Genomic DNA, 26,725 nt, shown 5'->3' with positions numbered 1-26,725 from the left:
ATTAAAATTCACTTGTGAGCAGGAAATGCATAGAACCTTATTTAATGGTTAGCATTGGAATGTCTAATTGGAAATTAGTTGTGGAATTAAAACACCCAAACGGCAGAAGCCGTTTGCAGAAAAACATCCAGTTATGAATTCACTGATCACAAAATACAGTTTATTTGATAAGTAACAGTTCCTGTTATTTGCTTACATAGTAGCATAGAGCGAAGTTACTTAGTATCACATCTGAATTCACATTTTCACTTCAGCAAGCTTAACCACACGTCCTTTAAGAGTAAAAGCAGTCTTCCTTTCAGGAACTGCACAGATTGTATTCAAGGCCTGAGCCTTGATGGAAGACTGAGTTTGGTCTGTTTATGCAAGAAATAATCATCACAGAGACACTTGTGAATGCCTGATGAGGTACGTGTTAAGAAAAGGCATCCAGTGCTCTACCTTCAATCCTAGGGACCCTGAGTATTTCTTAAGTTTGTGGAGTTTATTATACCCATTCTTAAAAGAACAGCAGGAAAAAGAACGTTTTCTATGTGTAAACAGTCTAGAACTGGCTGCAAGCCTGTTAAATACTGGCTCAATTCAAGCTAAAATTAGCTTCCCATTGTACATTAAGTTAGTCCTACAAAAAGATGTGCTTGCAAGGCTGTTTTAGGGAACAAAAGGAAGCCTGCAGTCTCTATTCAGGTATTTGAAGTCATTAGAAGCACATTTTTAAGAGCAAAAACAAATAAGACATTTCCCTTTAGGGCTGTATGCTGGTTGTAGTCATGTTATACCTATCATGGATTTAATTTGGTGTTTGTAAACCGGCTGAGGGGCAGAGGGAGATTTCTGGAAAGAATGAGAGTAGAAAACTTCCTTGAGACAGGAAACCTCAAGTGTGTCAGAATGTTCTCACATCAGTTACGAAGATCTGACAGATGTGCAGCCAGACAGGCTACACGTGATAGATGTCAAAGCAGGCTGGTGACGTGTGTTGAGAAGGCAGGGAGGTGGAGGGCAGGATGCTCTTGTATGTGCTGGAGAGCCTTGACTGCTCTGCAGGTCTGGGAGGGGGAATACCTATTTCCCCTGCCAGGTTTGTGCTGCGTGACTATTTTTCAAACAGTACTGGAAGGAAATGCCATGGTTATGGGCTTCCCAGACGTGACTATCGTGTGTACTTCTGTCTTTCTAGTGATGAAGTAACGTTCTCTTAGGGCTAAGTCTCCGGATCCCTCACACGCTCCCCGCAGCACTTATGCGTCAGACCGCTCACAGCTCCGTCGCCCATCTCTGGACACGCTCCACCGCCTCAATGCCCGTCTTGTAGCGAGTGCACCGCCCAGCCCCGCTGCCCGTCACAGCGACCGGCACCGCCCTCCCCGGCCCCTCCGGGCGGCGGCGCTTCCGCTCGCCGCAGCGCAATGGCCGCGGCCGCGTTCTTCTCCCCGTGCTCCGCGCTGCGGCCGGGCCTGGCTCCGCTGTGCCGATGGCGGGCCGCCCTCCCTCGCCTCGCGTCCCGCCACGCCGGCAGCGTCCCCCGGAGCGCCGCCAGGTACGGCACGCCGCCTTCCTCCTCCTCGTCCTCCCTGCTCCTCCTCCTCGCGCTGTCTGAAGGGAGGGGAGGCCCGGCCCTGCCCTGCCGGTGCTCGTGTTCCCGAGTGGGCCGGGCCCTCCCCGGGGCGGATGGGGCTCTTTTTTAGGCACAGTGTCGGTATTTCTAGATGAACGCGCGCTGTTGCTGTGCTCGCCTGCTGGGAGCTGCTGTTTTCCAGCGCGGATACCAGCGGGTGCTCGCATCGGGTCAGCGTTAGGGATGCTTCCATTGGGAAACAAAGTGTGAGCAGGCTGGAGAAGATCCTGTTGTGACAGCTCCTGCTTTCAGGCTTGCCGTGTAGACGCAGGTCTAAGTTAGCAGCTTACCGCTGTGCGATGCCCCGCGCGTCGTCAGCAGCGCAACCGAGGAGGATGCAGAACGTGACCCATGGATGCAGTGGGGTGGAGGGCACAGTGACGGTGCTGGCTGCTGTCCCACCGCTCAGAGGCTACGCGGGGTTGTTTTCAGTGGGGATATGTTGATTACAGTGCCTGGACTGACTTGCTGCACTGCAATCTTCCTCTGCACCTGATGCCTTACTATTTGCTGTAGTTCTGGAGTCCTGTCTCTGTTCAAGGAGCTAAATGAGATTTTTAAGCCTGAGAAGCATTGGCACAGAATCACAGAACCGTTATGATTGGAAAAGATCTTTAAGTCCAACCATCTGGCTGTCCCCACCATGCCTGCTAACCATATCCCTCAGCATCACATCTCCACGGTTTTTGAATGCCCCCTGGGACTGTGACCCCACCACCTTCCTGGGCAGCCGGTGCCAATCCACCACTGCTCTTTCAAAGAGTAAAATTTTTTCAAATGTCTGACCTGACGTTCTTGCCATGTGCTGAGGAATTGCCTTTTTTCTTGTTTAGCTGTGCTGCTAAGCATATACAGATGTGAGCAATTATGTGGCAGGTTGTTAATTGCAAGTTGTTGCACTGTGGTCTCATACTTTCTTATAGTAAAGGCAATATAGAGCTCAAAACTTTGTTCTGCATGTTCCAAAAGCGCAGGCTTGTTTTCCCCAAAGAATATGACATAGACAGGAGAGAAACCAAATACTGATCAGGCTTGTAAAGGTGGGAAGTCATTCCATTCTTAATCTGACCAAGAAGTTTTTATTGCTTTTGCAAGCTACCTTCCAAATGATTGTACAACTTTTTTTTTTTTTTTCCCCGGAGTGATTTTTATTAGGAGCTGAAAACACATTTCTGTTAGACAAAACATAGTGCACATTTCCACATACTCTGAATTTGTGTTTGTCTTAGAACTCTAGACAAAATTCTGAACCTGCTAGAAATTAATAGTAATGATGAGAAATAATAAATACTGCTGCCTTCCTAGAAAACAGAGGCAAAATGCCAGCACAGGTTCTTATCTTGTTTGATGTGACAGGCAAAGTTCAAGTAACGGATATCAAAGTAATTGAGCACAATATGTAAAGATAAACTTAATTGCCAGAATTAATTGCTTGTTGAAATCTTTCCTAAGAATAGTATGTTGGCTCGCTGTCATGATAATCAGGTGAGATAGATTAGTTGTATTGACAATAAATTTAGGGCATCTCTCAGTGGTCCTCATTTGACTGTTTAAGTGCTGGTAGAGATCTGGGTTTGTGTAACTGGAATGTGTATGGTTAATGGTAAATGCGAGGTGGTCTTTGCTGTTGCATTTAACCAAATAGGCAGCAGATTGGTAGCACGTATCTGTGTACAAGAACATAATCTTTGTATTCTAAGTACTGTAATATTTATTGTATGCTTGTTTGTTTGTTCATTTGTTGCCATCAGATTTGTAAAGATTTAGATACTGGCTGAGATGAGGCCAAACTCCTGGATGCTTGGCCACTGAGGTGGTACTCAGGGAAGGCTGATGAAAAGGTCACATGTGCTACATGTAATGGTTCTCGAGGTAGCCATATTGACAAGTTGGGTATAGTCATGCCATTTACCAATAGAAGGCCAAGCTGGTGGGTATGTGGAGCACTTCTAATCGCCCGTGACTCATGACAAATGGAGCACTGGCTAGCTGAAGCTTTATAGAACTACTGTGCTCTGCTAAAAAAAAAAAAAAGTGTCCATGAATGGCTTTGTAATTGGGTTGCCTCTTCCCTTCCTTTGAGGAGAGAAGAATGCATTACTTGACGAACTTCTTATCTGCTTCTCCCTGAAGTGCTCCATTTTCCAAAGATTTGTCTCACTTGCTTCATGGTTTGTGGTCAGTCTCCAAAGTGCTTGCTTGGTATTTCAGCCAAGTATTCCTTTTCTTTGTACTTTATTTTCACTGTGATACTCTCTGAGACTGGGAGTTGCTCTCCTGGCTGTTTGCTGTGAATGTGTCTGCTCATTAGCATCTCACTCCAAAGCACCTCAAAGTTAGGAATACAAAAAATAGAGCTATTCTTTAAGTTAGTACCTCGTTCTGTGTCTGAGTGTCTCTATTGTAACATCAAAAAGGAATAGCTCACAGACAGGCGGACTGTTGCACACCTTAATGCAAAGATGGAATGTTGCTTGCTCATTTCTGCATGTGTGAACTAATGCATGGCACTGACTTGGTCCCTGGTATCTGGGGTATCCCTGTATGAGTTTCCATTAAAGTTTTTCTCCTTTGTAACTTCATGTCACTTAGGCTTGTAGAAGTTGCTCTATGCTATCTTCAGAAAGATCCAAGCATGGGAGAGCCTGCTGACAGGCTCCTGGCTCTGATAGAGAATGTGCATTGTATCCTTGCTTGTAGGATGCAAGAGAGTGTTTTCTATTTGTGTGCATGCATGGTTGTGGGTTGTTTGTTTTTGTTTGGTTTTTTTTTTTTTTTGGCTGGTTGTTTGTGGGTTCTTTTGTTTGTTTGTTTTTAGTACTGTAGTTCTCTTCATTTGCTTTGGATTGATCTTTGAGACCTACTAAATGAGTATGTGGTTATACCTTTAAGAGAGAGGCATACACTTGAAATCAGTTGCCCAAAGTTGAGGAGCATGAGTACTTTGACCATGCATTTAGAGCAAAAATAATATTATTGACTTTTGTGTGTGAATTGAGAACCTTTTTTTGGCACCAGAAGGTTGTTAGCTCTTTCTATCCTTAAACATTTATGCCATTGCTACATTGTTAAGCACTAACTACTTATTTGGCAAAGAAGTACATGGAAACAAATGTCTTGTGCCAATGCTATACATGGCCTAAACGTGACTAACAGCAAGGAGAGAAGTGGAAAATGAGAAAGTACAGAGTAGGCCATTAGGAAAAGAATAAAAACACATGTATTGATTTAAAAACAAAAAAATCAAGTAATGCCAAAGATAACCTTGGATGTATCTAAAGCTGGAGTAAAATTGAGGTCAACAATGTGTTCATTTATTGTGTTGTATGATTGTCATTTTATTGCTCCAAAGTTACGTTATTTGAAGAGAGTGAGCAGCAGGAAAAATGCGAGAGTTGGGTACTCTTAGTTCTGGTCCAGAATTGTGTGGTTTTGAATACTTTGTTTTTTTCCTGTGCAGCAAAGTTTTCATAGAATTGCTCTGTGGTAATTAATACAAGCGTAGCCTGGATTTCATCTGTCAGTCAGATGTAGAAGACTTGCATAAATGAAGCCACAGTTTGGGATTTGGGTACTTTTGAGGATTTCTTCCTGCCCCAATCTCTTTCCTGCATACCTTCCTGCTTCTGTCTCCCATCCAACAAAGTCCGTGTTTAATGGCTGGATTACGTGATACAGCAGTGGCAGATCGTAGCATTTGAAAGCAGTGCATGCTGGAGGCTTCTCGGTTATTGCAGACTGATGGGGTGCATGGGGCTTTCCACATCTGTGCTTGGGGTCTTGATGACAGCAATGAAAGAGAGGAAAAGGGGGTGGGTGGCAGGTGCTGAGGCAAGCTCAAGGCACAAGACTCTTTCTTCAGCTTCCCTCTGTCTTTCATGCAGGAAACTGCATGAATATTTTTCAAGTAGTATTGGAATTACTATCAAATTAATGCATCAAAGCATATGCAAGTATTTAATGCAGTGGATGGTGTGCTCAGAAGTGCCATGGTTATGGACTGTCCAGATGTGACTATTGTGTGTACTTTTGTCTTTTTAGTGATGAAGCAGCCATTATCTCAGGGACAAAGCTCGCTAAACAAGTCTTGAAGGAAGTTCAAAGGGATGTGGAATCGTGGATATCCTGTGGGAACAAAAGACCTCATCTCACTGTCATATTAGTAGGAGACAACCCAGCTAGTCATATCTATGTCAGAAATAAGGTAAAAGCAGCTGCAGCTGTAGGTATGTACTAGGTAATATAAGCGTTCCTTTGGTGAGCATAGGACACTGTTCTTTAAAATATTCTAAAAGTGGGGAAGAGAACCCCCTTTGGATCTTCATCTCATGTCACACCTTTTTCTTCCTCACCTTCTCTGATTTAGCTAAGGTGAAAAAGTTGCAGTGATATATAAAGTAATTCTTATGTCATGTGCATGGAAGGCATAAATTTAACGGTGCACCTTAAAATGTTATTGGGAGGTAGTTTGCACTGTTACTTTTAGAAACTGCAAATGAAACGTGAGTGCTGGGGAATAACTTTTTTTTTTCATAGCATCATATTTACCTTCATATGTATGTGGTGCATCTCATGGAATTTCTGGCTTGTTGGATGCTGTAGGTCTGCAGTAAAGCCAGGCAATCTCATCCAAAAACAAAGTTTCATAGCCGTGTATGTCAATGGCAGAGTTTCAGATATAAATCAAAGTAAAGCTGAGGGACTGATTACCTGGAATATGACTCAATCACCTCAGAATGGAAGAGCATCACAGCTTAAGCAGAAAGCATTTTGTTGCTTTTGGTGGAGCTGTGATCTTCTCCTGTGACTTGAAAAATCTGTTGTAAGTTTGGTTCTGCAGAAGTAGAAGAGCCATCAGACGGTGCCAGCATTACTAGCAAAGCTAGGTCCATTTAGTTTTACTCATAATTCTCAAGAGTGTGGTTATAGACAAATGATTATAGACAAATTATTATATGCATTGATTTCCAAATATTTTTTCTTTGTTTTAATTTTGAAGCTGCTGTGTCAAACTACTAACTTTGTTGTGAGATTGCTCTTGATAACTGGAAATATAGCATTAAAGACCAGAGAGTCTTATTCGAGACAGTTGTTGAACATTAACGGATTTTTATACAACGTGAGTAAGCTCTCCCTAAGTTTCCTGATACAAATAAGTGTCTTTCTTTTTCTGTCAGGAATTTCTAGTGAGGTCATACTGAAGCCTAAATACATTTCTCAGGAAGAACTGTTGGATATGACATTAAAACTCAACAAGGACTCAACAGTTAGTGGTGTATTAGTTCAGCTGCCTCTCCCAGGTGGGTGTTATCTCACTCCCTACATAAGATCCATGTAAGAGGAAAACGTTTGACAACTTTTGCTGTTGCAAGTGCATCATAGTGACATCAGAGGCTCCAGAAAGAGAGCAAATAGATAATGAGGGGCTTGATGAAGAGATGTCTTTTTCTGTTATTGTATAAATAGCAAGTCTTCTCTCAACTTTGTCAAGTTAACTTCTCTGATTTTATTTTTTCCTACCACATTGCAGTATTTTGTCTTGAATACCAAAACCTTTGCCATGTCTTCCTCCCCTGCACTGTGCCAAGATATGCTGCTTAGCAGATAGTGGGACAGTCTTTCTCAGAGTGGTTCTTGCTTGTGCCCTAAATGTTCATTTGCCTGTTGTGTGCTTTCACCAGTATTTGAGATAAGCATTGTGCTAAAGGCTTGAAAGCCTCTAGCATGCTCCTGTCGATTGTTTCCCCACTCTAGTTCCGTACAATAATCTCACTCTTATGAATCAGTTGGCAGCAGGTGGCAATATGGTACTTAGTGCTAAAATTTGTAGCTCTTCATATCAGTCTCTAACTTCATTAAACCAGTATATGCTTTCTCTTAGGGATTTGCCGAAGCTAAGAGAATCATTGTAATAGACTGGGTGATGTGTTGAATTTCCCCCTCTTCTTTATTTCCAAATCTTGTCTTTTATCACATATTTAGATATGTGGGCACTGGGCAGGAGCTTCTGGGCACTGAAGGGCAGGAACTGTCTTTTTTTTTTTTTTGAGTTCATGGAGGAACTGAAGCATGTGCTTTGTTCATGTTTGTAATAACAACTAGTGTTCATTATTAAGTTCTGTCATTTGTATTACATGAGAAAACTGATGATTGTGGACAAGTTTGCCATCTGCTGCAGTGAGTTAGCCACTAGGTGGAAGCAGAACATAAGGAAGGAGGAGGAAATCCTGGGCACAAAGTCGGGAACAACTAAAGGGTGGGCTGGTTTGGGAAACATCTATCCCTGCAATAACATATTAGGGCAAACAGGTGATTTAATGACTTGTCCTCGATATTAAGAACTTATACAAAAGGTTAAGCACCTGGGGATAAAAATCTTCCTCTCTGTGTGTTGCATAGTTCACAGACTATAGTTCATAGTTCATCTGGATTCCCAATCCACTGCTGTGTCCTCTGGGAATGGGAGGTATTGTATACATCTTATTTGCACTGCTACTCCATCAAATGGTTGGGTACCACTTACAGGAGTACTTCTATTTTTGGTGACATAATACAAAGTCATTGCAATCCCCTCCTGAGCAGTCTGCTTTAATAGTTTAGTAAGGGACTTGAGCCTTGCAACTTGTCATTTTTAAGCTTGTTGAACGTTTCACAAGGAAGGATCAGAACATAATTCTAGTTATGTCAGTTTAGATATCTGTTGCTGATACGTTTTAATGTTTTAAATTCTCAGGTAGGTAGTGACTTCCCTACAAACTGTGGTATGTCTGTTACCATAACCACATTAGGAATAAATAGTCTATTCAGCCTGTGAAACTTGTTGTTTTAGGGCTGGCTGTTGTCTACCTTACTAAAACCTTAGAGGCATTTGATGAATAGTATTATGTTTTCAGTGTTACATTGTTTGTATACTTATCTAGGAAGGGTAAATATCCAAACCATCATGAACTGAAAATCTTCAGGAAATTATTTCTACAATAGATGTTGGATATAACTTTGATTACTGAATTATTATTTCTGCAGCAACACTGTGTCCCCTCCATGCAACTTGAGTGAGAGATGGGCAGAAAACTGATGTACTTAATTTTCCAAAATCCTTTTGACTTATCCTGTAACAGAAGGATGCAAAGCCCAGAAGTTGTGAAAACCTAATCAGCAGTGTCTGCTAATCCCACAATAGGGGGGTTGTTGTGTGGAGTGTTGATATTTATTTATTTTTCACAATAAGCCACACACAGGTGTGGCTTTTGATCAACACTGGAATAAAAATAGAAGCAGAGGATAGCTTTGTTCTTTCAGTCCTGTGAGCTGCAGCAACTTAACTTTGAGGATTACCATCTTTGCCTGAGGAAAACTTCCTTTCTGTGCCCCTCTGGAGCACTGTACTTCTGATGTGGTAAAGGCTTCGTGGAGACTTTGCTCAATCTTTTAAATTGCCTGGAAGATAGGAAGACATGTTTGATGTTGATTTGAGATAAAATGTGAAAAAGTTGACATTTTCTTAGTTGTAAGCAGCAGAGAATTGTGGGATAAATTAGGATAAACGTCATGTCCCTTTGTGCTTTGGAACGGTTTGTTCTTTGCTCCCTGCCTACACTTCTCAGAATCTTTTGTTGTTCCCTGTTTTTATTTTCATCAATCTTCTCTTTTGAGAACTGGACTTCATTTCTAGTATGTCTAGACTGGAGAGCATGTGCTTATTGTGTAAATAAGAGAGCATGTTGGAGTAGCTAGGCAAGTGATGGCCAGTGTCATCGTGCAAGTTTGGTTAACAAGAGCTGCTGCAAAAGTCATGCCTCCTATTTTATTGTGTCGGCCCACAGTGTCACAGGCAGATAAGGGTGGTATGATAGTAGAGGTTGAACCTTCCTCAATGTGAGATTTGTCGAGATCTTGCCTGGAATGGAAGTTCTGTCATCATATAAGAGATAAATAGTAACTCTGAGATGATACTGAACTTTGAGTGTAGTTCTTATAAAAGTTTAGGAAATTGTTAACAATGAAGCAGTAGACTAAAATTGACTGAAATATCACTAGATAAATATATTTCTCAAACAGAATTTCCTTTATAGGTCATACGGGGACATGGTTTACAGCGTTCTTCCCCTGGAGTGTCCAAATCTGTGCAGGCTTTGAACTTGATTTTGTAACTTTTCAGAGATGACACTTGCTAATGCATATCTTTTTCATAATCAGGTATCACCATTTAAGCCATATTTTATGTTGTGAGCTCAGCAGTTTCAAACAATTGTGTTCTCAATTTTCTGAAGTAGGACATAACTGGATCCCAGTGATTAACAAATTCTTAAAGCCACTTTTGTTGTAAGGTGGAAACTGAAAGCAAAACTGGAAGGAAAAAAAAAATCAGTTCATGATTTCCTTACATTTGATTAAAATTTAGGACATAGATCCCGTTTGCTATGGGAAATACGCACTAAAAGAAAAATTTTCCTATGATTTTTTTTAAAAATCATTTTTGAGCCATGTGATGATAACTCTTGCAGAACATACAAGAGCTATCTTGCTTAAGCTTCTACTTTTATAGTTATTGTCATCATTCACAGCTTAGTGTCAGCCTATAATTTGGACCGAATCTATAGCATTAGCAATATTACAGATGGAGTCATTTAATTTTCAGTAGACTTTGATGGTTGGGGTTGCAAATTCTATCTTCGAGGGGAGACGGTTACTCTAGCTAGATGGAACTCGTGTGTTTGTCTGTGTAATGATTCAGATAGGAGTGATGACCTTTGACAGTTGAAAGAAGTGTAATTGGAAAGCAATGTTTCCCAGACCATATAGATGAGCGGACAGTTTGTAACGCTATCGCACCTGAAAAGGATGTGGATGGATTTCACATTATCAACATTGGACGTCTGTGTCTCGATCAGCCATCTGTAATACCTGCCACTGCTGCTGCTGTCTGGGAAATCATAAAGCGGACAGGTAGGAAATTCATCTGTATTTATTTTTTCTTAAACATAGAAGGAATGAAGGATAGAGTCAGGTGTGGGTTAAAAGATGTGGGCTGTCTTTAAGGTACTGCTCTCAAGGAAGAGCCAGTATTTAGAGGATTCGTCTAAATAATAAGGAAATGCCAAGGAGAATGGGATATTTTGCCAGTGTTATAAATATTACATGTAGATTATAGTTCATGTCAGAGACTTTGAGCATTTTGAATAGTAACTTATTTTCTATTGTTTAGTGTTGCATAGAATTTTAAGGAGTTGTGCTTACTTCCTGTATAGCTATCAAATAAAAGACTGCAATGCATAAATCCCTGTAGGGTAAGGGGGAAAGTGCAGAACAGAAATGGGAATATTCAGTTGGTTACTAGAAGGGGAAAAGATGAATTAAATAGGTGCTATTTTCTGAGTACAGTATGCTCCTACCAATGGACAAGAGAGCTTTGATTTCACTTTGTGGTCAGGAAAGAGAATTTTTTAGCCTACAAAGGATGATTCAGAAAAACTCAATTACTTGCCAGTTTTGTTTCTCTGCTGTGAAAGCTGAGTGTTATTTTGTGGGTTCATACTTTAAGTTCAGCCTTGTGGGTTTCCAAGTCACACTGATGTCAGCAGTCCACAATAGCAAATAATTGCTATTATTTTGGCATTGGGAAGAAGGGGTTTAGTATTTCAAAATAGCAGAATAAAATGTTGTGTTCTGTTTTGGTTTCTCATAAGGAATACAAACATTTGGGAAAAATATTGTTGTAGCTGGAAGATCTAAGAATGTTGGAATGCCCATTTCAATGCTTCTGCATACTGATGGAGAGCATGAAAGGCCTGGAGGTAAGTTTGTGTTGTCAGGTGTTGTAATGTTTCCATTTTAACAATTAATGAACTAGTTAAAATAAAGCTCACCAGAGCATTTGGATAAAGGGAAAGCCTTTCTCTTATATGACATTAACACCTGGAGCAAGGAGATTAATTGCTAATGCATTTGCTGATGGTTTCTCAGCAGAAAAGGTCAGTTTCTGGGCTGGGCTTTTTCTGATGTTATGTCATCATTTTATCCTCCTTTTGAAACAAGTTCTGTTTAAATTTGAAGATGTTTTCCAGCCTGATTGATTCTGTGATTGGGACCTTGCACAACTGCATTCAGTGGAAGGAATCCCTCCATATGGCAAGGAGGTTGGAACTAGATTATCTTTAAAGGTTCCTTTAAAGGGTATGTTTTTGGATAGGTTTTCAGTTTTTTGGAGATGATAAGCAAAAATGAAAAGCTGCAGTCTGTCTTCATCTGTGATGTTTTTTATGTTGCAGCTGCAATGTCCTGCAGGTGGCAATATGTGATTAGATAGGGAAGGGTTCCTTACAAAACAGTGTATTATCCATAGACAGATCAAGACACTTCTTATTTTATGAACTAGTGACTTAACATAGCAACATGGTGCTAGGCCTTATTTGCTAATATCCTCTTTTTTTTCTATCAGAAGTAGCATTATCAAAGTTAAGTTACTTATTCTTTGTTCTGGCATGATCACACCTAAATGGAAAACCCACTCTTTCTGAGGTGAACTGCTATTTTGAAGGTAGGGACAATCTTTTTTTTTTTTTTTTTTTTTTTTTCCCCCCACCTCTCATTATTATTGGTGAGAGCAATTCTTTGGCTTCAGGAGCTGACCACAGACTCCTTAAGCTCTGGAGAGGAAAATAGTATTGATTTTACTGCTTAGAAGCTATGAATGTACATAGCTTTGGATAACTGTTTGCTCTCAGAGCCCTTGAATAGAGTTTAAGAGATCAAAAGAACCTCGTAATGTATGGTTTTGGTAGTAGGGGTTGCAGTGTGAGGCAGGATATCTTTCTCCTTTTTATTCTATCCTTATTCCATTTCCTTTGTCCTGTTCCCCTTGAGTTTTGTTGTTTTATTTTTTTTATTATTAGTTACTTTGGATATCAATAGGTGATATTGCAGAAAGGGGGGAGGGGAGAAAGAAGGAAAGTAGACATGCAGGTGTTATGTACTGCTTGGGATGTTTTTACCCTAAGAAAGTGCAGAGGTAGTTTGAAGGCAGTTGTTTATTCCAAGCTCTCGATGGACTTGGGGAAGTTATAGAAAATCGGTGAAAGACTTCTAACTCCTAGGAATTCCCCTTATGTTTATAGAAATAGTAGAAATAGTTTATGCACATATGCACTTCCCTGTTGACATTAACTGCAAATGTCTTCATCTACTTCTCCATGATTGCAGAGGCTGAAAAGGGACTGGTGATAACTGAAGGAGAGGAGTGATGAGAGATAAGGGAAAAGAGCAGTGAATTCAGAGCGCAGACAGATTGAAGATGAGATTCTTGGGGAAGAGAGTTAATGAGATAAGAGGCACAGATTAGACAGTTAGACACATTCCAGAGGAAGCATCTGTGGTGTTAATGTCTGAGATGGCAAAAATCTTTATTTAATGGTTAATAAAGTGGCTTATGAGTTCATGGTGGATGGAAGGTGGAGATGAACACAAGAACACTGAGTAGAACAAATAGTTGATGGAGAATGGCATCAGAATCTGGGAACAATCTCTTTCAATAGCTTCTATCTTTGCATTTTTTGAGCAGTCTCAGAGAGACTACCACTCTTGCTGCTGGACTCTATATGTTATTTTAGTCACTAATCCGATGACGTTTTGTTTCGTGTGTAGTGGTCTTTCCTCAGCATCTCTATTGATCTGCACAAGGCTTTTCATGTCTTGCTGGCAGGGTTTATTTGTAGCTTTGTGCCAAGCAATGTGGGTGCATGCAGGAGCAGGCCCCAGAGCTTTTGAGTTTACCCGAAAGGATGTGGTCTTACACTTGTGATAACTTCAAACACTTCCTACTCTGGTATAAAGTACAGGTTCAGCAGTTTTTGCTTTATCAGGAGATAGAAGAGCTGGTCAGGCATCTACAAAATCCCAGTACCTTTTTAGTCTTTTCCTGTTGTTGCATTTGACCTAAATAAAATGATTACTTAGAATATTTTGAGTGTGCGGGGAAAATATCCGACTGAAATTGTACAGATTGTGTAAATATTGATGCTGATGTTGATTGTGTTATGCATGTGAGTTCAAAAACATTTCTTCTCTATGAAATCTGTTGATGTTCCAGTTGACAAAAAGCTTTGGCTGTCTGACCCTCGTGTGCAATCGTTGTTTAGATGGAAGAGTTGATTGAATATCTAATCAACATGAGCCAGCATTGTGCTCTTCCCAGAAGGCCAACCATATCCTGGGTTGCATCAAGAGAAATGTGACCAGCAGGTTGAGGGAGGTGATTCTGCCCTCTGCTCTGCTCTTGTGAGAGCCCACCTGGAGTACTGCATCCTGTTCTGGGACCCCTAACACAAGAGGGAAGTGGAGTTGTTGGAGCAGGTCCAGAGGAGGACTATGAATATGATCAGAGGGCTGGAACACCTCCCCTAGGAGTACAGTTGAGAGAGCTGGGGCTTTTCAGCCTGGAGAAGGCTCTGGGGGGACCTTATAGCAGCCTTCCAGTACCTGAAGAAGGCCTACAGGAAAGCTGGGGAGGGATTTTTTTTATAAGGGCAGGTAGCGATAAGATGAGGGGAAATAATTTTAAACTGGAAGAGAGTAGATTTGCACTAGATGTAAGGAAGAAATTCTTTACTGTGAGGGTGGTGAGACATTGGAACAGGTTGCCCAGTGAGTTTGTGGATGCCCCCTCCCTGGAAGCATTCAAGGGCAGGCTGAATGGGGCTTTGAGCAATCTGGTCTAGAGGGAGGTATCCCTGCCTGTAGCAGGGGAGATTGGAGCTAGACGGTCTTAAGGGGTCACTTTCAACCCAAAATCATTCTGTGATTCTATGAAGGCTCTTGGCCCTAGAGTCTCGTTGTCATAGCTACTAAACTCATAGTTCAGGCCAAGGAGAGCCTTGGTTGTATTCTTCTCTTGTTGGTCAGATTATCAGCCATGCTCATTCTTGTAAGGGGGAATATCAGTAAGAAATAATGTCAATCCGAAGCGTATGCATTAATTAATCCTCTGTCAATTTTTAAGAGTAAGTGCTTCTTCATATATGTAAAATGCAAATGTTGTGAGCATTCTGCCGATGCTGAAACAAGTGATGCATCACTAGGCAGACTTGATGGTTTTCTTTACTGTCCTTCATGTACCAAAATGAGTCAGTTGTACTTGAAAGTAATTGCTGTATAGGCCCTTTCTTTTTATTAATTGTCAATCTTTATGCTTCAGGAGATGCTACAGTGACCATTGCGCATAGGCACACACCAAAGGAACAGCTCAAGATCCATACTCAACTTGCTGACATTGTCATAGTAGCTGCAGGTAATGTGGTTAATACAACCAAAAACAATGTTTAAAACCCCAAAGAAAAAGCTTGGAGTCAATTGGTGGCACTACTTGCTATTTCATGTATTTTACCAAATAAATGGTGCTCATGCTTGCCAAGGGCGTCATAGTGTGCAGGATTTCTTGTAAGATGGACAGGCGATCTGGCACTTTGTTCCTGTCCTTCGTATTTGTAGACTCATAAACTGTTTCTCATCACGTGTGACACCTTTCCCTTAGGGAGACTCCAGAGTGAACTCCAGATTGGGAACCAGTTGGTGTGTAGTTTATACAGGTGTAATTATGTAAATTAAGACATTCTCTGTACTGTGCAAAAATCATGAGTCATCTAATTTTTGGCAGGAAGTTTTCTTTAAATCAGCTGGAGGTGCCATTCATAAAAGACAATGGTATCTTTCTCTTGCTGTTTGAATTAAGGGCAAACATAGCAAATTAAATAGTAATTTTGGTAACACATACGTGTTATTCATGGCTGGGTTTTTTTGTTTGTTTATAATTATCATGTAAAAAGGAAGAAAATGACAAGTGGCAAAAGGAGGGGCTCTGAAAGAACTGTGAAATACTTTCTTTGGATTTTCTAGGACAAAGAAATAAGCAGTGCTACGTCTGAGCAATCTTTGGTTTTACTTTTATTTCCATCAATAGATATTAGTAAAATTAAACTTAAAAACAAACCAGTCTTTGATAAAATTCTGTATCCCGTGCAACTTGAGATATCTTCCTTCTCTTGCATGGTTTAGGAGGATCATAAATGGGGAGAAATATGAGCATATTTACTCTTTTGTGCTCCTTCTCTCCCTCCTCACCATCCTTGAAATGTAATCTTGGGAAGTTATTTTCCAGAGGAAGATAGCTAGGCACATGTCTGAAGCTCCTTGCTTCCTGTTGAAGCAAGATGTCCATTCCTTCAGGGCTTCACTGCACTGTCATCTCTTTCTTGTGCCAGGTCAGGAACAAGAAGTGGCTCAGTTCTCCCACATGTGATTAGCCAACTGTGGGTTCTTTGTGAATGAAAAATAACATGTGCATTATTTGGGAATAAAGCAGTAATATCAACATTCATGCTGCTGATTTAATATAGTTCAAGGTTTTTTACATGCTGAACAGTTTGTCATCAATTAGGCTTGTAGTTAAACACTTCAGTAGCAATTTAGCTGCATTCATTCTTCTCATTCATTCATTCTCCCTGTGTCTTTTGTAAGAGGAGCATGATACAACAGTTATTACGCAATGTGAGATAGACTTGAAGTGATACACAGTCCAGCTCTGGGCTTTTTTCAAACAGCGTGCAGCCCTGCCCACTGCCACTCTGTCTCTTCTCAAAGGAAGTGAGAGAGAATACATTGGAAAAGCCTCTTACTACCGAAACCTTGCTACATAAACTATGTGTACTGTGTGTATAGTAGGAAGATTCCTATTATCTACCTGTGAGGAATTTCTTATTCACTTTCATCCATGGCTGTCAAATAAGTCAAATCAGATGTTCACATTTTTACTCTAGGCTTTGAGAATGCCCATCTTCAGAAGTGGTCTCTTGTTTATTTCCACCCTAGAGAATTGGCTGTGCAGCTTTTCTTCTTTGTAGCTATTGATGTAGTTCCTTCCTTCTTGTTCTCTGCTTCCAGCCAGAGCTGCCTAAGCTCTGTGCCACACAGCTTTTGCTTTTTTGGCTAAAGTTTCCTTCTTGCCCCATCCCTCTGGATATGACCTGTGGCCCTTCTGTATAGAAACTGCTAAATTCCTGGACTGCTTGATTCAGCCTGTGGCTGGTTTGCTTTCTAGTATTTTACTGTTTTACAGTCCTTATACCTAAACTGGGATTTTATGGGACTTGTTTGCTTGTTTGTTTAAAGCATGCTTCGCTGTTTTCTACAAAGCTAGAAAGGAAAAAAATCCCACGTTGTTCAATCGCTGCATTTTAGGAATTGCTACTCCAATGCTTATCTCTCCCTGCTTGGTATGCAAAGCAGGCTTAAGTAAATGGATCTGTTCATTTGCTTTGGGGGTTAGTTTATTTGTTGCTCTTAAGTATTTGGCCTATTATCAAGCCATTTTACAAAGGGTGTAACTGTGCAACTTCCGTTAATATGCTCCCATTCCTATCGTGCACAGATCGTTAACCCCATCAGACGGAGGCATTATCCAGTTAGCAGTCAGCCTGCAATTGATTGCACAAGAGTGTGATGAAGGAGATGTATCCAGATCTTATCATCAGAATAGGAGAAAAAAAAAAAAAAAAAGAGGTCTTGGTTTGCTCAACATTAAAATCAGAGTTTCAAGGCTGTGTGCTATGGGGGAGTGGGAAATGGAGAGCAAAGAAAAGCTCTTCTATTGCCTGGATTCAAATGACAAGCTGGCCAAGGTCCAGCACTTCAAGTGGAGTCATAGCACTCATATGCTAGTGCTTGCCTCCAGTAACACAGGTCTCAAAACATACAGATTTGCTTTCTTTTCCTTTATTTTTTTAATGTGTTTTTTTTTTGTTGTTGGTTTTTTTTGTTTGTTTGTTTTTTTTTTTCTTTTCCCCACCTCAGAGAAGTCTCCCTCAGGGGAAAGGCAGCAGGGTGAGCTCAGAATCCCCCTTTGGAGTTGCTCTTACTGAGGCGGATAACATAGAGCTTGCTGCTTGCCCAAGAAGCAAGGCAAAAATTGAATTTGTTTCCAAGTTCAAATCTCCTGTCTTTCAGAGCAGGAGGCTGCATAGAAGAAAATAAATTTAGGAAGTCTTTTAAAGCAGGTGCACAAAGAAGATTGCAGACGTTGCATTTAAGATATAATTGTATAACATGCAGATGTTAGCTGATGGCTTTATATTACCTACTCTCTGATAGCATGTAGTGACTTTGCACTCAGATACTTATTTGCCGTAACAATTGAGGAGTTGCTTTGTTTTTTTGAATCTGTCCAGGAATTAACTTTAAGATTTTGTTCTTGGAAGTCTTTGCTTCTCTCTTGCAGAGTGGGCTGACACTGTGGGTAGATATGAGTTGGATACTTTTTTCCTGTTATCTATCTCATTCATATATTACAGGAATGAAAAATAAGCTGGTGGCATAGATCAGATTCTCTCACTATGCTTAATTATTAAGTGAAATATATATTATTATTTTTCAGTACGGGAGGGAGGAGAGGTATGGGGGTGCATGCAAACTTAATAACTTGGAACTGATGGCCTAAGATTATTTGGCCATGTTAATAAAATATCTTGATGATTGCAGGTATCCCGAAGTTGATTACAACTGATATGGTTAAAGAAGGTGCAGCTGTGATAGATGTAGGCATCAATCATATCCATGATCCTCTAACTGGAAAGACCAAATTAGTTGGGGATGTGGACTTCGAAGGTCAGTGAAACACTCCTTATGTGAACCAAGTGGATTCATTGATAATAAATGCTTTGAATAGCCTATGTCTCAGTACTGACAGAAGTGCTTGTTCTCAACAAGCAATTTGTTTGTATCCCTGCTCTTAAGAAATTATATGTTCTTTAGGAAAGGCAGTGCTACTTCTATGAGCAAACTTTGAGAGTTACCGATGAGCTTTTATGGCAGTATGGTGGCAACAGTTCTAGAGATGCTTGTCTCCAGGCTTCTTTCATACTCTGAGAATCTCTAAAGCCTCTCAAAAGTATTTGCATGTGCGTGCACACAGAAGCAATCCACAGTTTTTGCCTTTTCGTAATGTATGTTTCTCACTGATCGTAGCAAATACTGTTATGCCACAAGTTTTCAAGCCTGCTTTCAGTCTTCCTCTTCAAATCTGTATTTGAAAATATTCACTTCTGCTTCAGAAGTATCCTTTAGGCTGAGGATTAAGATGGGTTCATCTCAAGCTCTTGAAAATCTTGGTCCAGGCAAGCCCAACTGAGATAACATATGATGTTACATATTGATCTTTTCATGTTGAATGTGTTGCAGAGCGAGTTCATAGTGTAATTGGATTAAATCTCTCTGCTCTGGAGGAGCTCCAGACTGGAATAGCAGGATTGTTGCAGCTGAAAATTAAAGCTTATTGGCAGAGCTGTGTGTGGGAAGCTTAGACAGCGTTCACCCACATTATTAATGGTTCTCAACAGTTCCTTATTTTGATAAGTATGAAAATCAGCCACCGTTTTTGTTGCTTTTTTTTATAGTTATTAACATCTTGGCTGGCACAATGTCTCAGAGCTTAATTGTATTCAGAATGTTTCTAGCCCACTAGATGTATTTGAAATTATATTATTTGCTTCATTCCTGCCTGTTTTTTTTTTCAATGAACTTTATATCTGTCTGCTGAAGTCTATGGAACGACCTGCATGAGCTCAGTGATGCTTTGAGCATGCATTTAGAAATATATAGCTGCATTTGTAGAATAGTTCCAGTAGAAATACATTCCTACAGGACAATTTTTTGTGTGGTTATCTTCCCTGTGCCTTCAGAAGTAAAAGATAATTTTTAGTTCATTTCTGAACATGGAAATGAAGTATAGAGAGGAGTTCCAGGAATTTCTTTTTTCTTGTTTGTTTCTGATTGTTTGTTTTAGCATGTTTGAATATGACTTTCAGAAACTTGACAATGTCTCCTTTCTGTTTGTTTTCTTTAAATGCATAACCTTCTGAATGCAATGCTGGGCTTGATTCAGTGGCCGTGCCATGACTCAGAGTTTCAGCGATGCACCGTATGTGTCTTGTCATGTCTGCTGTGGGTTGCTCTCAGGATTTTACCTGGGGGGAGGGAAGATCCAAAAAGGAGGGAGGATCTTCAACCTCGATTATGCCACTGCAACTCCAAGTAGCATTTTGCTGTGCGTTGCCAAAGGGAAGTTGTTGTTGGTTTATTGGTATCGGTGAAAGTTTCACTAAATCTCTAACAACAAAAAAAACTGTCCCTGTGTACAGAGTGGGAAAAAAAAATATCACTTGTGTCAAATCTTCTATTTGCCAGTTAGGAAATGGAACAAGCTAGGCTATTTATGTACCAAATTGTTTTATCCTTATCCTCCTTTTGATCACTTGACTGAATTTATGCTTAAGCCTGTGTCAAAATGTTTTTTGCAATATGTAAGCTGGCATGACGTACATCAGCTGTGTAATGTAAAGTAGCCCACTAGTGTATGTTCTTTCATCATCTCCTTTCTGAAGTAGGGAAATATTTGGAGTGGAAGCAAGGGGATGTGTGAGAGACTGAACTGGGCAATCCTATGTCAAACCTTTGTTGTAAGAAATGGATAGGAATGGCAGACCTAACAAGGTCATTTGGCTGAGAACCTCTGGGAGTGCAAATAAGCTTCAATAGGTGGGTGAGAACTGTTGTGATTTGGTTGTCATATCCTAGCAATATTTGGATGCTATCCTCTGATCTCTAGGGAGTGGGTTTGAAACAGAACTTTATTTTCATCTCTTACATCAAGATGACATTTCAAATACATATATTTTTAATACTGTTCATTCATAAACTGAAGGTAAGAAATACCTGGTGGAAAATATTCTTAGCACAGGCCAAGAGCATTGAATAGATATTAAAGATGAGTTCTGAAGCTCTGAGATCTGTATTCTAAAGTGGGCATCAGTGTGAGTCCCATTTGGCTGTAAGTGGTTAAGGGTGCCCAGAGTGCTATTATGTGAGATTATAAGATATTCAGAGGAGCGAGACAGGAAAACACTGTGCATTTGGAGGTTGACTACGTAGCTTGAAGAGAGCATGCAACTGGAACAGCTCTTATGGGCGGAGCACTGTTTCCAGGAGTCACTGTAAAGCAGGGTGGTGGCGCAGCACTGCTGGAGCTGATCGTTGATACAGAGGTGCTCACTACTGTGCTGCTCCTGCCTGACCTGCCCAGTGACAGTGGTGGACCTGCCCATGTTCCAATACACAGAACTGCTATCCTCATTCAGCTCCCACCCTATAACCTAGTGGTAGTGGTGCATCTGCCCATGTTCTAGGAGCACAGAGCTGCTTCTGAAGCTGTGCACCAAGAACTCCCAAACATTTTCTGTGGTTTGCTGGCCAAACACTCTGGCATCACCCCTGGGTGCTGCTGGGAGCAGCTGGCTGAGGTTTGCCTTCTTAAGGCTTCTGGCAACGTGGTCTTGAAGGGCTGTACTAAAACAAGGGAGGAGCTTTGCACTTCAGTTGTCACTGCAATCTTCACAGCCTGTGAGAAGGTGGCACTGTTGCTGAATTGTGGCGTGCTGTTCACACAAGTCTTGTTAGAAATGAAGTTGGCTACTGATAGCTGGAAATGAGCTGGAGAGGTTCACGAAGCTGAAGTATACAGAATGGACCAGGCTCACTTCTAGATGGAACAAGTGTATCAAAAGGCACATAAGTTTAGTAAGAACCAGGGAAATGTATCCTGTTCTGATTAACTACAGCACTAATTCCTACCAATCCATTGGGTGAGCTGACAAGTGCTTTGAAACTTGTTCAGGTAGTGAAAAAAATGTACCATGATCACCTTCAAAGCCAAATTTTTTACCTAAGTGTTGGCATTGTGTCTTACCTAGAGTTGGTGGGATGTAGAAGTGCAGGTGTTGTGGAAACAGTTCATTCTGACAGTTGTTTTCTGCTGTTCCACATCCAATGCACTACCTTTCAGGCTGTGAGCTTTTTTTTTTTTTCTCAAACTTCTGAATCCTTTCCAAACAATCTCTTGATGCTGCTTATCCAAACAGCAGTCCTGAAAACAGAACATGGGTATTCCAACTACTTTCACTACTGCTTTTTTTTTTTTTTAGTTGAGTTCATTTTGAAGAGGTGACATTGTTTGTCTAAGTAATAGAAGTCCAAACTGTGTAATACTGTCTCTGTGTTGTTGCCTGGTAGAACTCAGGGGAAGATCTGCCTGTTGGTATGCTTTGCCAATGCAAGACTTTTTTTTTTTTTTTTTTTTAATTTTATTCTGCAAATTCTAAAGGCTTTCTATCATTCCTTACTTCTGAAATGGTGGCTTGGAGGCTATTTTCATAGTTCATTAGGATCCCAGCTGCAATGGATGATTACTTGAGCTTCTAAAGAGGGCTGTGGACAGAATGTTTGCTAAATGCAACTGCTAGCTCTGGGTGGTGGCTGCCAGGAGGCCATGGAGCACCACTAGCTAGTGTCACTCTGCTTTGAGTTGGAGAAGTCGAGGTTCTTTCTCACAGAGGAGGCCACATCTCATGCAGGGGTCTAAGGAAATGTTCACTGGGACCTTTAATTTCTGCTGCCACTGCTCTTTATCCCAAGGCTGTTGCAATATCTCACCCACTTGCCTGTGCTAATTAGCTGCATCTGAAAGTAGCTGTGCTGCTTAATTTTCTGCTGGGGAGCATTAGGGGATAATATCAAACAGAAAGAATTTTGAGAAATGGAATCATTGTTTTCAGGTTACTATTCCACAGTGCACAGTGAGGAAAATTCCAGACTGTGTAAGCAAGCAGATCATGGGATATCTACTATGATTGCTGAGCACGTGATTCACACTTGTGCACTGCTGTACGGATGCAGTGATCCTGGAGAAGCTGTACAGGGACTAATAAAGCCATGTGCAAACAATGCTTAGGCAGGAATTATTCTGCATCACTCAATGCAGATGCGCCAGACTCAGAGCCACCTTCAGGTTGAGACTTGCCCTGGGTTTGTGTGATGAACCCTATTCCGTGTCTGATGTTCCTGCTTTAAAGGAACAGAGGAATGAAGGGCTGCTTCCAAAGCAGCAGAGCCTGTTTGTCAAGGAAATAATCTACATTTCATTTCTTCTGAAGAATCAAAGGAAGATTTGAAGATTCTAAAGAAGCTGCAAAATAGCAGCTCCTTCCCCATAGACATCTCATTTGTGTACCAACGTTTTACAAATTGCTGGTCTCCAGAAGCTAGGTTAGAGCTTTACTGTTGCTGGGATGCAGAAACGAGACCTCCTGAAGGAAGCAAAGGTGCAGCACCTGATTTACTGACATGAGGTGGGTCACACCAAAGTGCTGCCTTAGGACTGCTTTGGCTTTCTACTCTTCATAAGAGAAGGAGAGTCTGTTTGCATTTTTGATGTTATTTTTACCCCTTTGCTCACTAATGTTCATCTTAGAGAATTGCATTCATCTGACCTGTATTTACTCTCCTAGGTGGAGATGTATCAGATGGTAGTTCCTAAACATAGACAACTGTCACTTGTTTACACAGGTTGCTCCAAAAGTAATGCCTCCTGTTTATTTCCATGGAAACTGTAACAGGTACAAGGAGTACAATAACACTGTTTCATAGAGCAAATTCTTAGCTACAAAGCACAGTTTTTTTGACATAGTTACCACTGTTAGATATGCATTTTGTTCAGTGATGAACAAGAAACTGCATGTGGAATAGTTGTGGGAAGGTTCAACCTCTACTGCCGTACAACTGACATCCACCTCTTATGTTGTGGGCCAACACAATAAAACAGGAGGCATTACTTCTGGAGCAGCCTTTGTGTATATATCTGGATCAGCTTTTGTGAATAAAGTATCCAGGTGGTTGTATGCAAAATATAAACTGTGGTTTCTGCCACGTTGAGCCACAGTGATTTCCGTAATGATAGAGTATGGGGAGAGAAAATCTTCTGCAACCTGTGAGAGCAGCACACTGTGCTCTGTGCCTGTGCTGTTCAGTACAGCTCCTAACATGAGAGGCAATGATGTTGTGCACGATGTGCATTGGAAGGCTTTCCTTATGTGCAGCTGTGAACTGCAGCATTTGGTAACTAAGATAAGTTCCAAATAACACCACAAAGAGAAGCATATAACATTGCCATGGAAATAGACTTATTTCAATTTTAAATGGCTGAAACAATTTGTATGGCAATTATGATGGTGTTCACTTCAGATGTGGGTACATTTCAATAATTATGACATTGAGTTAGGGATTTGCAGTAGCTGCTAACCATAAACACCAATCTCAAAGAGCAGGTAGTTCAGAATAATTACTAAGAGTGTGTGAGAATATTAAGAATAACTGTCGTATGGGACCTTAATTTATTTTTTTACAACTTGCATGTACAACAAAAACAAAGTAACAACAAAAAGCATTGCAAGTTGCAATTTGTTAAGCTTTCCAAGTATTTTAACCGTATATCTGGTGGTACAGCTAGTAGAGTAATCAAAGCCCTCCCTGGTGTAATTAACAGCTCTTCTCAGCTGCTTTTCAAATAGTAATGCTCACCATAGAGTGTGTCTATGTGACATGCTTGCAGTTACTTTCCGTGCCTTACTTCAGACCCTTGGGTGGGGAGGGGGGGGGAAGGAGGGGGGAAAAAAAAAAAAAAAAGCAGGGGTGGTGTGATGCACACTCATGGTGACACTTGTGAAAATCTCTACAGCAATCAGTAGTATGCCACTGTTAACTAAAGTGCATTGCTAACTAAATGCTTTAAAAAACAGGAAAAAAGATGTATCTATCTCTTAGCAAGGTGCATGCTAACTTTGGACAGCCACATAGCCTGGGTAGTCGCCTCTAATTCAGTTGTCAAAATTCTTTCTTTGACACTTCAGTAAGACCAGTGCCTCCCAGTCCAAGTTTGATGTAGGCACCATAATAAGGCTGTTTTGTGGTTTGGTTTGCTTTGGTTTTGTTTGTTTGTTAAACAACAACAAAACCACACCTTCTCTAAAGGAGCAGAGCATTTCTGGCTGTTGTTGCAATGGGAATTTGTTTTTCTACAGACTCAGCTCTGTTTTGTTCTTTGCCCATGTTGAGAAGCAGAAAACAAACCTACCAGGAAGCTGTACTTTCTCCCACTGTAGTTTTCTGAAGTTCTCTTCTGAACTTCAGAACAGGTAGAGTATTTTCATTAGAAGCTTCAGGTTGCAGTGGGGGAAGAAGGCTGTGCTTGTGCTCAGCTGTTCTTTTTGATGGACTCCTGCTCTTGCAGTTCCTCAGAAACACATGCAGTTTAGGTGGCTGACCACAGGCTGGCTGGAGGTGTGTACTCCCATGAGGAAAAGGCAGCCTTCTGCAGGCAGATTGCTTTAAGCTGGTGGGAAAACCATAGCCCAAAACTGGTGCCTTGATAATGACATTGACAAGAAGAGGACTACCTTGCAACTCTGGTCCTGATTGTATCCTATCATAGAATCATTAAGATTGGAAAAGATTACTAAGACCATCTAGTCCAACTGTCAGTGCATCACCACCATGTCCACTAAACCGTGTCCCTCAAACTCATCCTGGAACTACTGTGGATTTGAGGACTTCTGCGGTAACTTTTCACATATTCTTCAGTATTGTCCAAATCACGGTCCTTTAAGCTTGTTGCCAGTTGGACTTTTCTGGAAAAATGAATGAGAAAAATTTTTCTGGAAACATTCTTAGTCAATTCCTTTCTCTCTTTTCTCTTAGAAGTGAAGAAGAAGGCTGGCTTCATCACTCCAGTGCCAGGAGGGGTGGGACCTATGACTGTTGCAATGCTTCTGAAGAACACGCTGATAGTTGCTAAGAAGCTCATTTACTAGAGGAAGTGGGCTGTCTCAGAAGAAGAAGAATGCAAGTTGTTCTATTTATTGTTATACAAAACCTTTATTTTTTACTAGAAAGATATTTATTTCTACATTGTATTTATTTTTTCATGTAAACTATATTGAACTTGATGGTTTACAAAATGTTACAATACTTTATGTTACCTCCTGCTGACTTACTGTGAGCATCACTGAATTGAATGGTGCAGACTTTGTTGGTACCATGTTGTTGGTCAGCTGTGTGTGTGGAAGTGAAGAACTAAACTTGAATTCCAGAGCTTGAATTATGCTTGTATATTTTGAGATGGGATGCTATTGATGAGATTTATTTAAGCATTAGATATGCTCAATCTGTATGAAAAGTAGGTTTCAACATAGTGGATATTTATGGAAAATGTGGAACGTTCTGGGTGTAATTTGAAGTTGGAAAACATTTAGATAACAGTGATCTGGAGTCTGAAAGGAACAAAAGGCTTGAATTTGTTTCAGCTACTAGACAATAGTTCTGGCAGTGAACACAAATGCTCAGTACACATTTTTAAAGCTGTCCTGTGTACTTCAATATTGGCTAAACTCTCCTCTGAAATGTATGCAAGAGGCTTGCGTGAAGTACTTGCAGTTGTGAGGCCAGAATTGTTTTCTTTCCATGTCTGAATTTGGTTGATGCTATTTTCATGCATAATGCCACAAAAAGGTTTTGAGTAGATGATGTGGTTGGATTGGACTTCAGTCGGGTAGAATGTCGTTAAAGCTGCTATGTATGTACTTTTTGTATAAGATAGAGGGGAAGAGGAAGAGAGAATCAAAAGTTTACCCATGGTAGAAATGCTTGTATTGGAATTTAAGCCGTTTGTTTATTCTCTTATCGTCTGAAGCAACATGAAGGGTTCTTAATTCCTAGTATAAGGCTGAGCCCTATGAGTATTTGTTGACAATATTTTGCTTCTTAGAGAGGACTGTGTGAGATAAGATGCTTGCTGTAAAACGAAATAGAAATCATAAAAATAAATGGGAGAGGAATGATTATCAGTGTGTTTCTGTACCCTAAGATGTTCCAAAGGTGAATTCAGAATAGTCTTATGCAGTGTAAGAGTCAGAGTCACGTTACTGCTAGGATGCCACTTTTAATATGCATACGCTGTATTGACTTGAAGAGCCTACCCTGGTTCTCATTGAAGCCAGTGGGAGTCACTTTGGGCTGCTATCTCCATATTTTTATCTTGGTTGGGGTAACTTTATTTTAATCAAGGGCCTTTAGTGATTGCCAGTAGATTCAAGACTACTCAAAAAAGTTAGAATACAAAAAGGTGTGGCTAAATACAACTTCTGTTTATTAAAAAAAAAAGTGCATACCAAAATAAAA

General features: G+C 40.6%; 1 protein-coding gene across 1 annotated transcript; it reads left to right on the top strand.

Annotated features, from left to right (window-relative positions):
- Positions 1–1,409: 1,409 nt before the first annotated feature.
- Positions 1,410–26,388, top strand: MTHFD2L (methylenetetrahydrofolate dehydrogenase (NADP+ dependent) 2 like). The gene is made up of 8 exons (XM_042812232.1): positions 1,410–1,540; positions 5,660–5,844; positions 6,796–6,918; positions 10,412–10,564; positions 11,305–11,412; positions 14,808–14,900; positions 18,143–18,268; positions 25,247–26,388. The coding sequence occupies exons 1-8, from the start codon at positions 1,410–1,412 to the stop codon at positions 25,357–25,359; spliced, it is 1,032 nt and encodes a 343-aa protein (XP_042668166.1). The 3' UTR covers positions 25,360–26,388.
- The last annotated feature ends 337 nt before the right edge of the window (positions 26,389–26,725 follow it).

The sequence above is a fragment of the Centrocercus urophasianus genome, unplaced genomic scaffold (assembly GCF_019232065.1).
Source record: "Centrocercus urophasianus isolate 14NV4802_14NV808 unplaced genomic scaffold, USGS_Curo_1.0 seq_13, whole genome shotgun sequence".
Classification (NCBI taxonomy): Eukaryota; Metazoa; Chordata; class Aves; order Galliformes; family Phasianidae; genus Centrocercus; species Centrocercus urophasianus.
The sequence above is the reverse complement of the archived record's forward strand: the minus strand, read 5'-3'. Positions and strand labels throughout refer to the sequence as shown.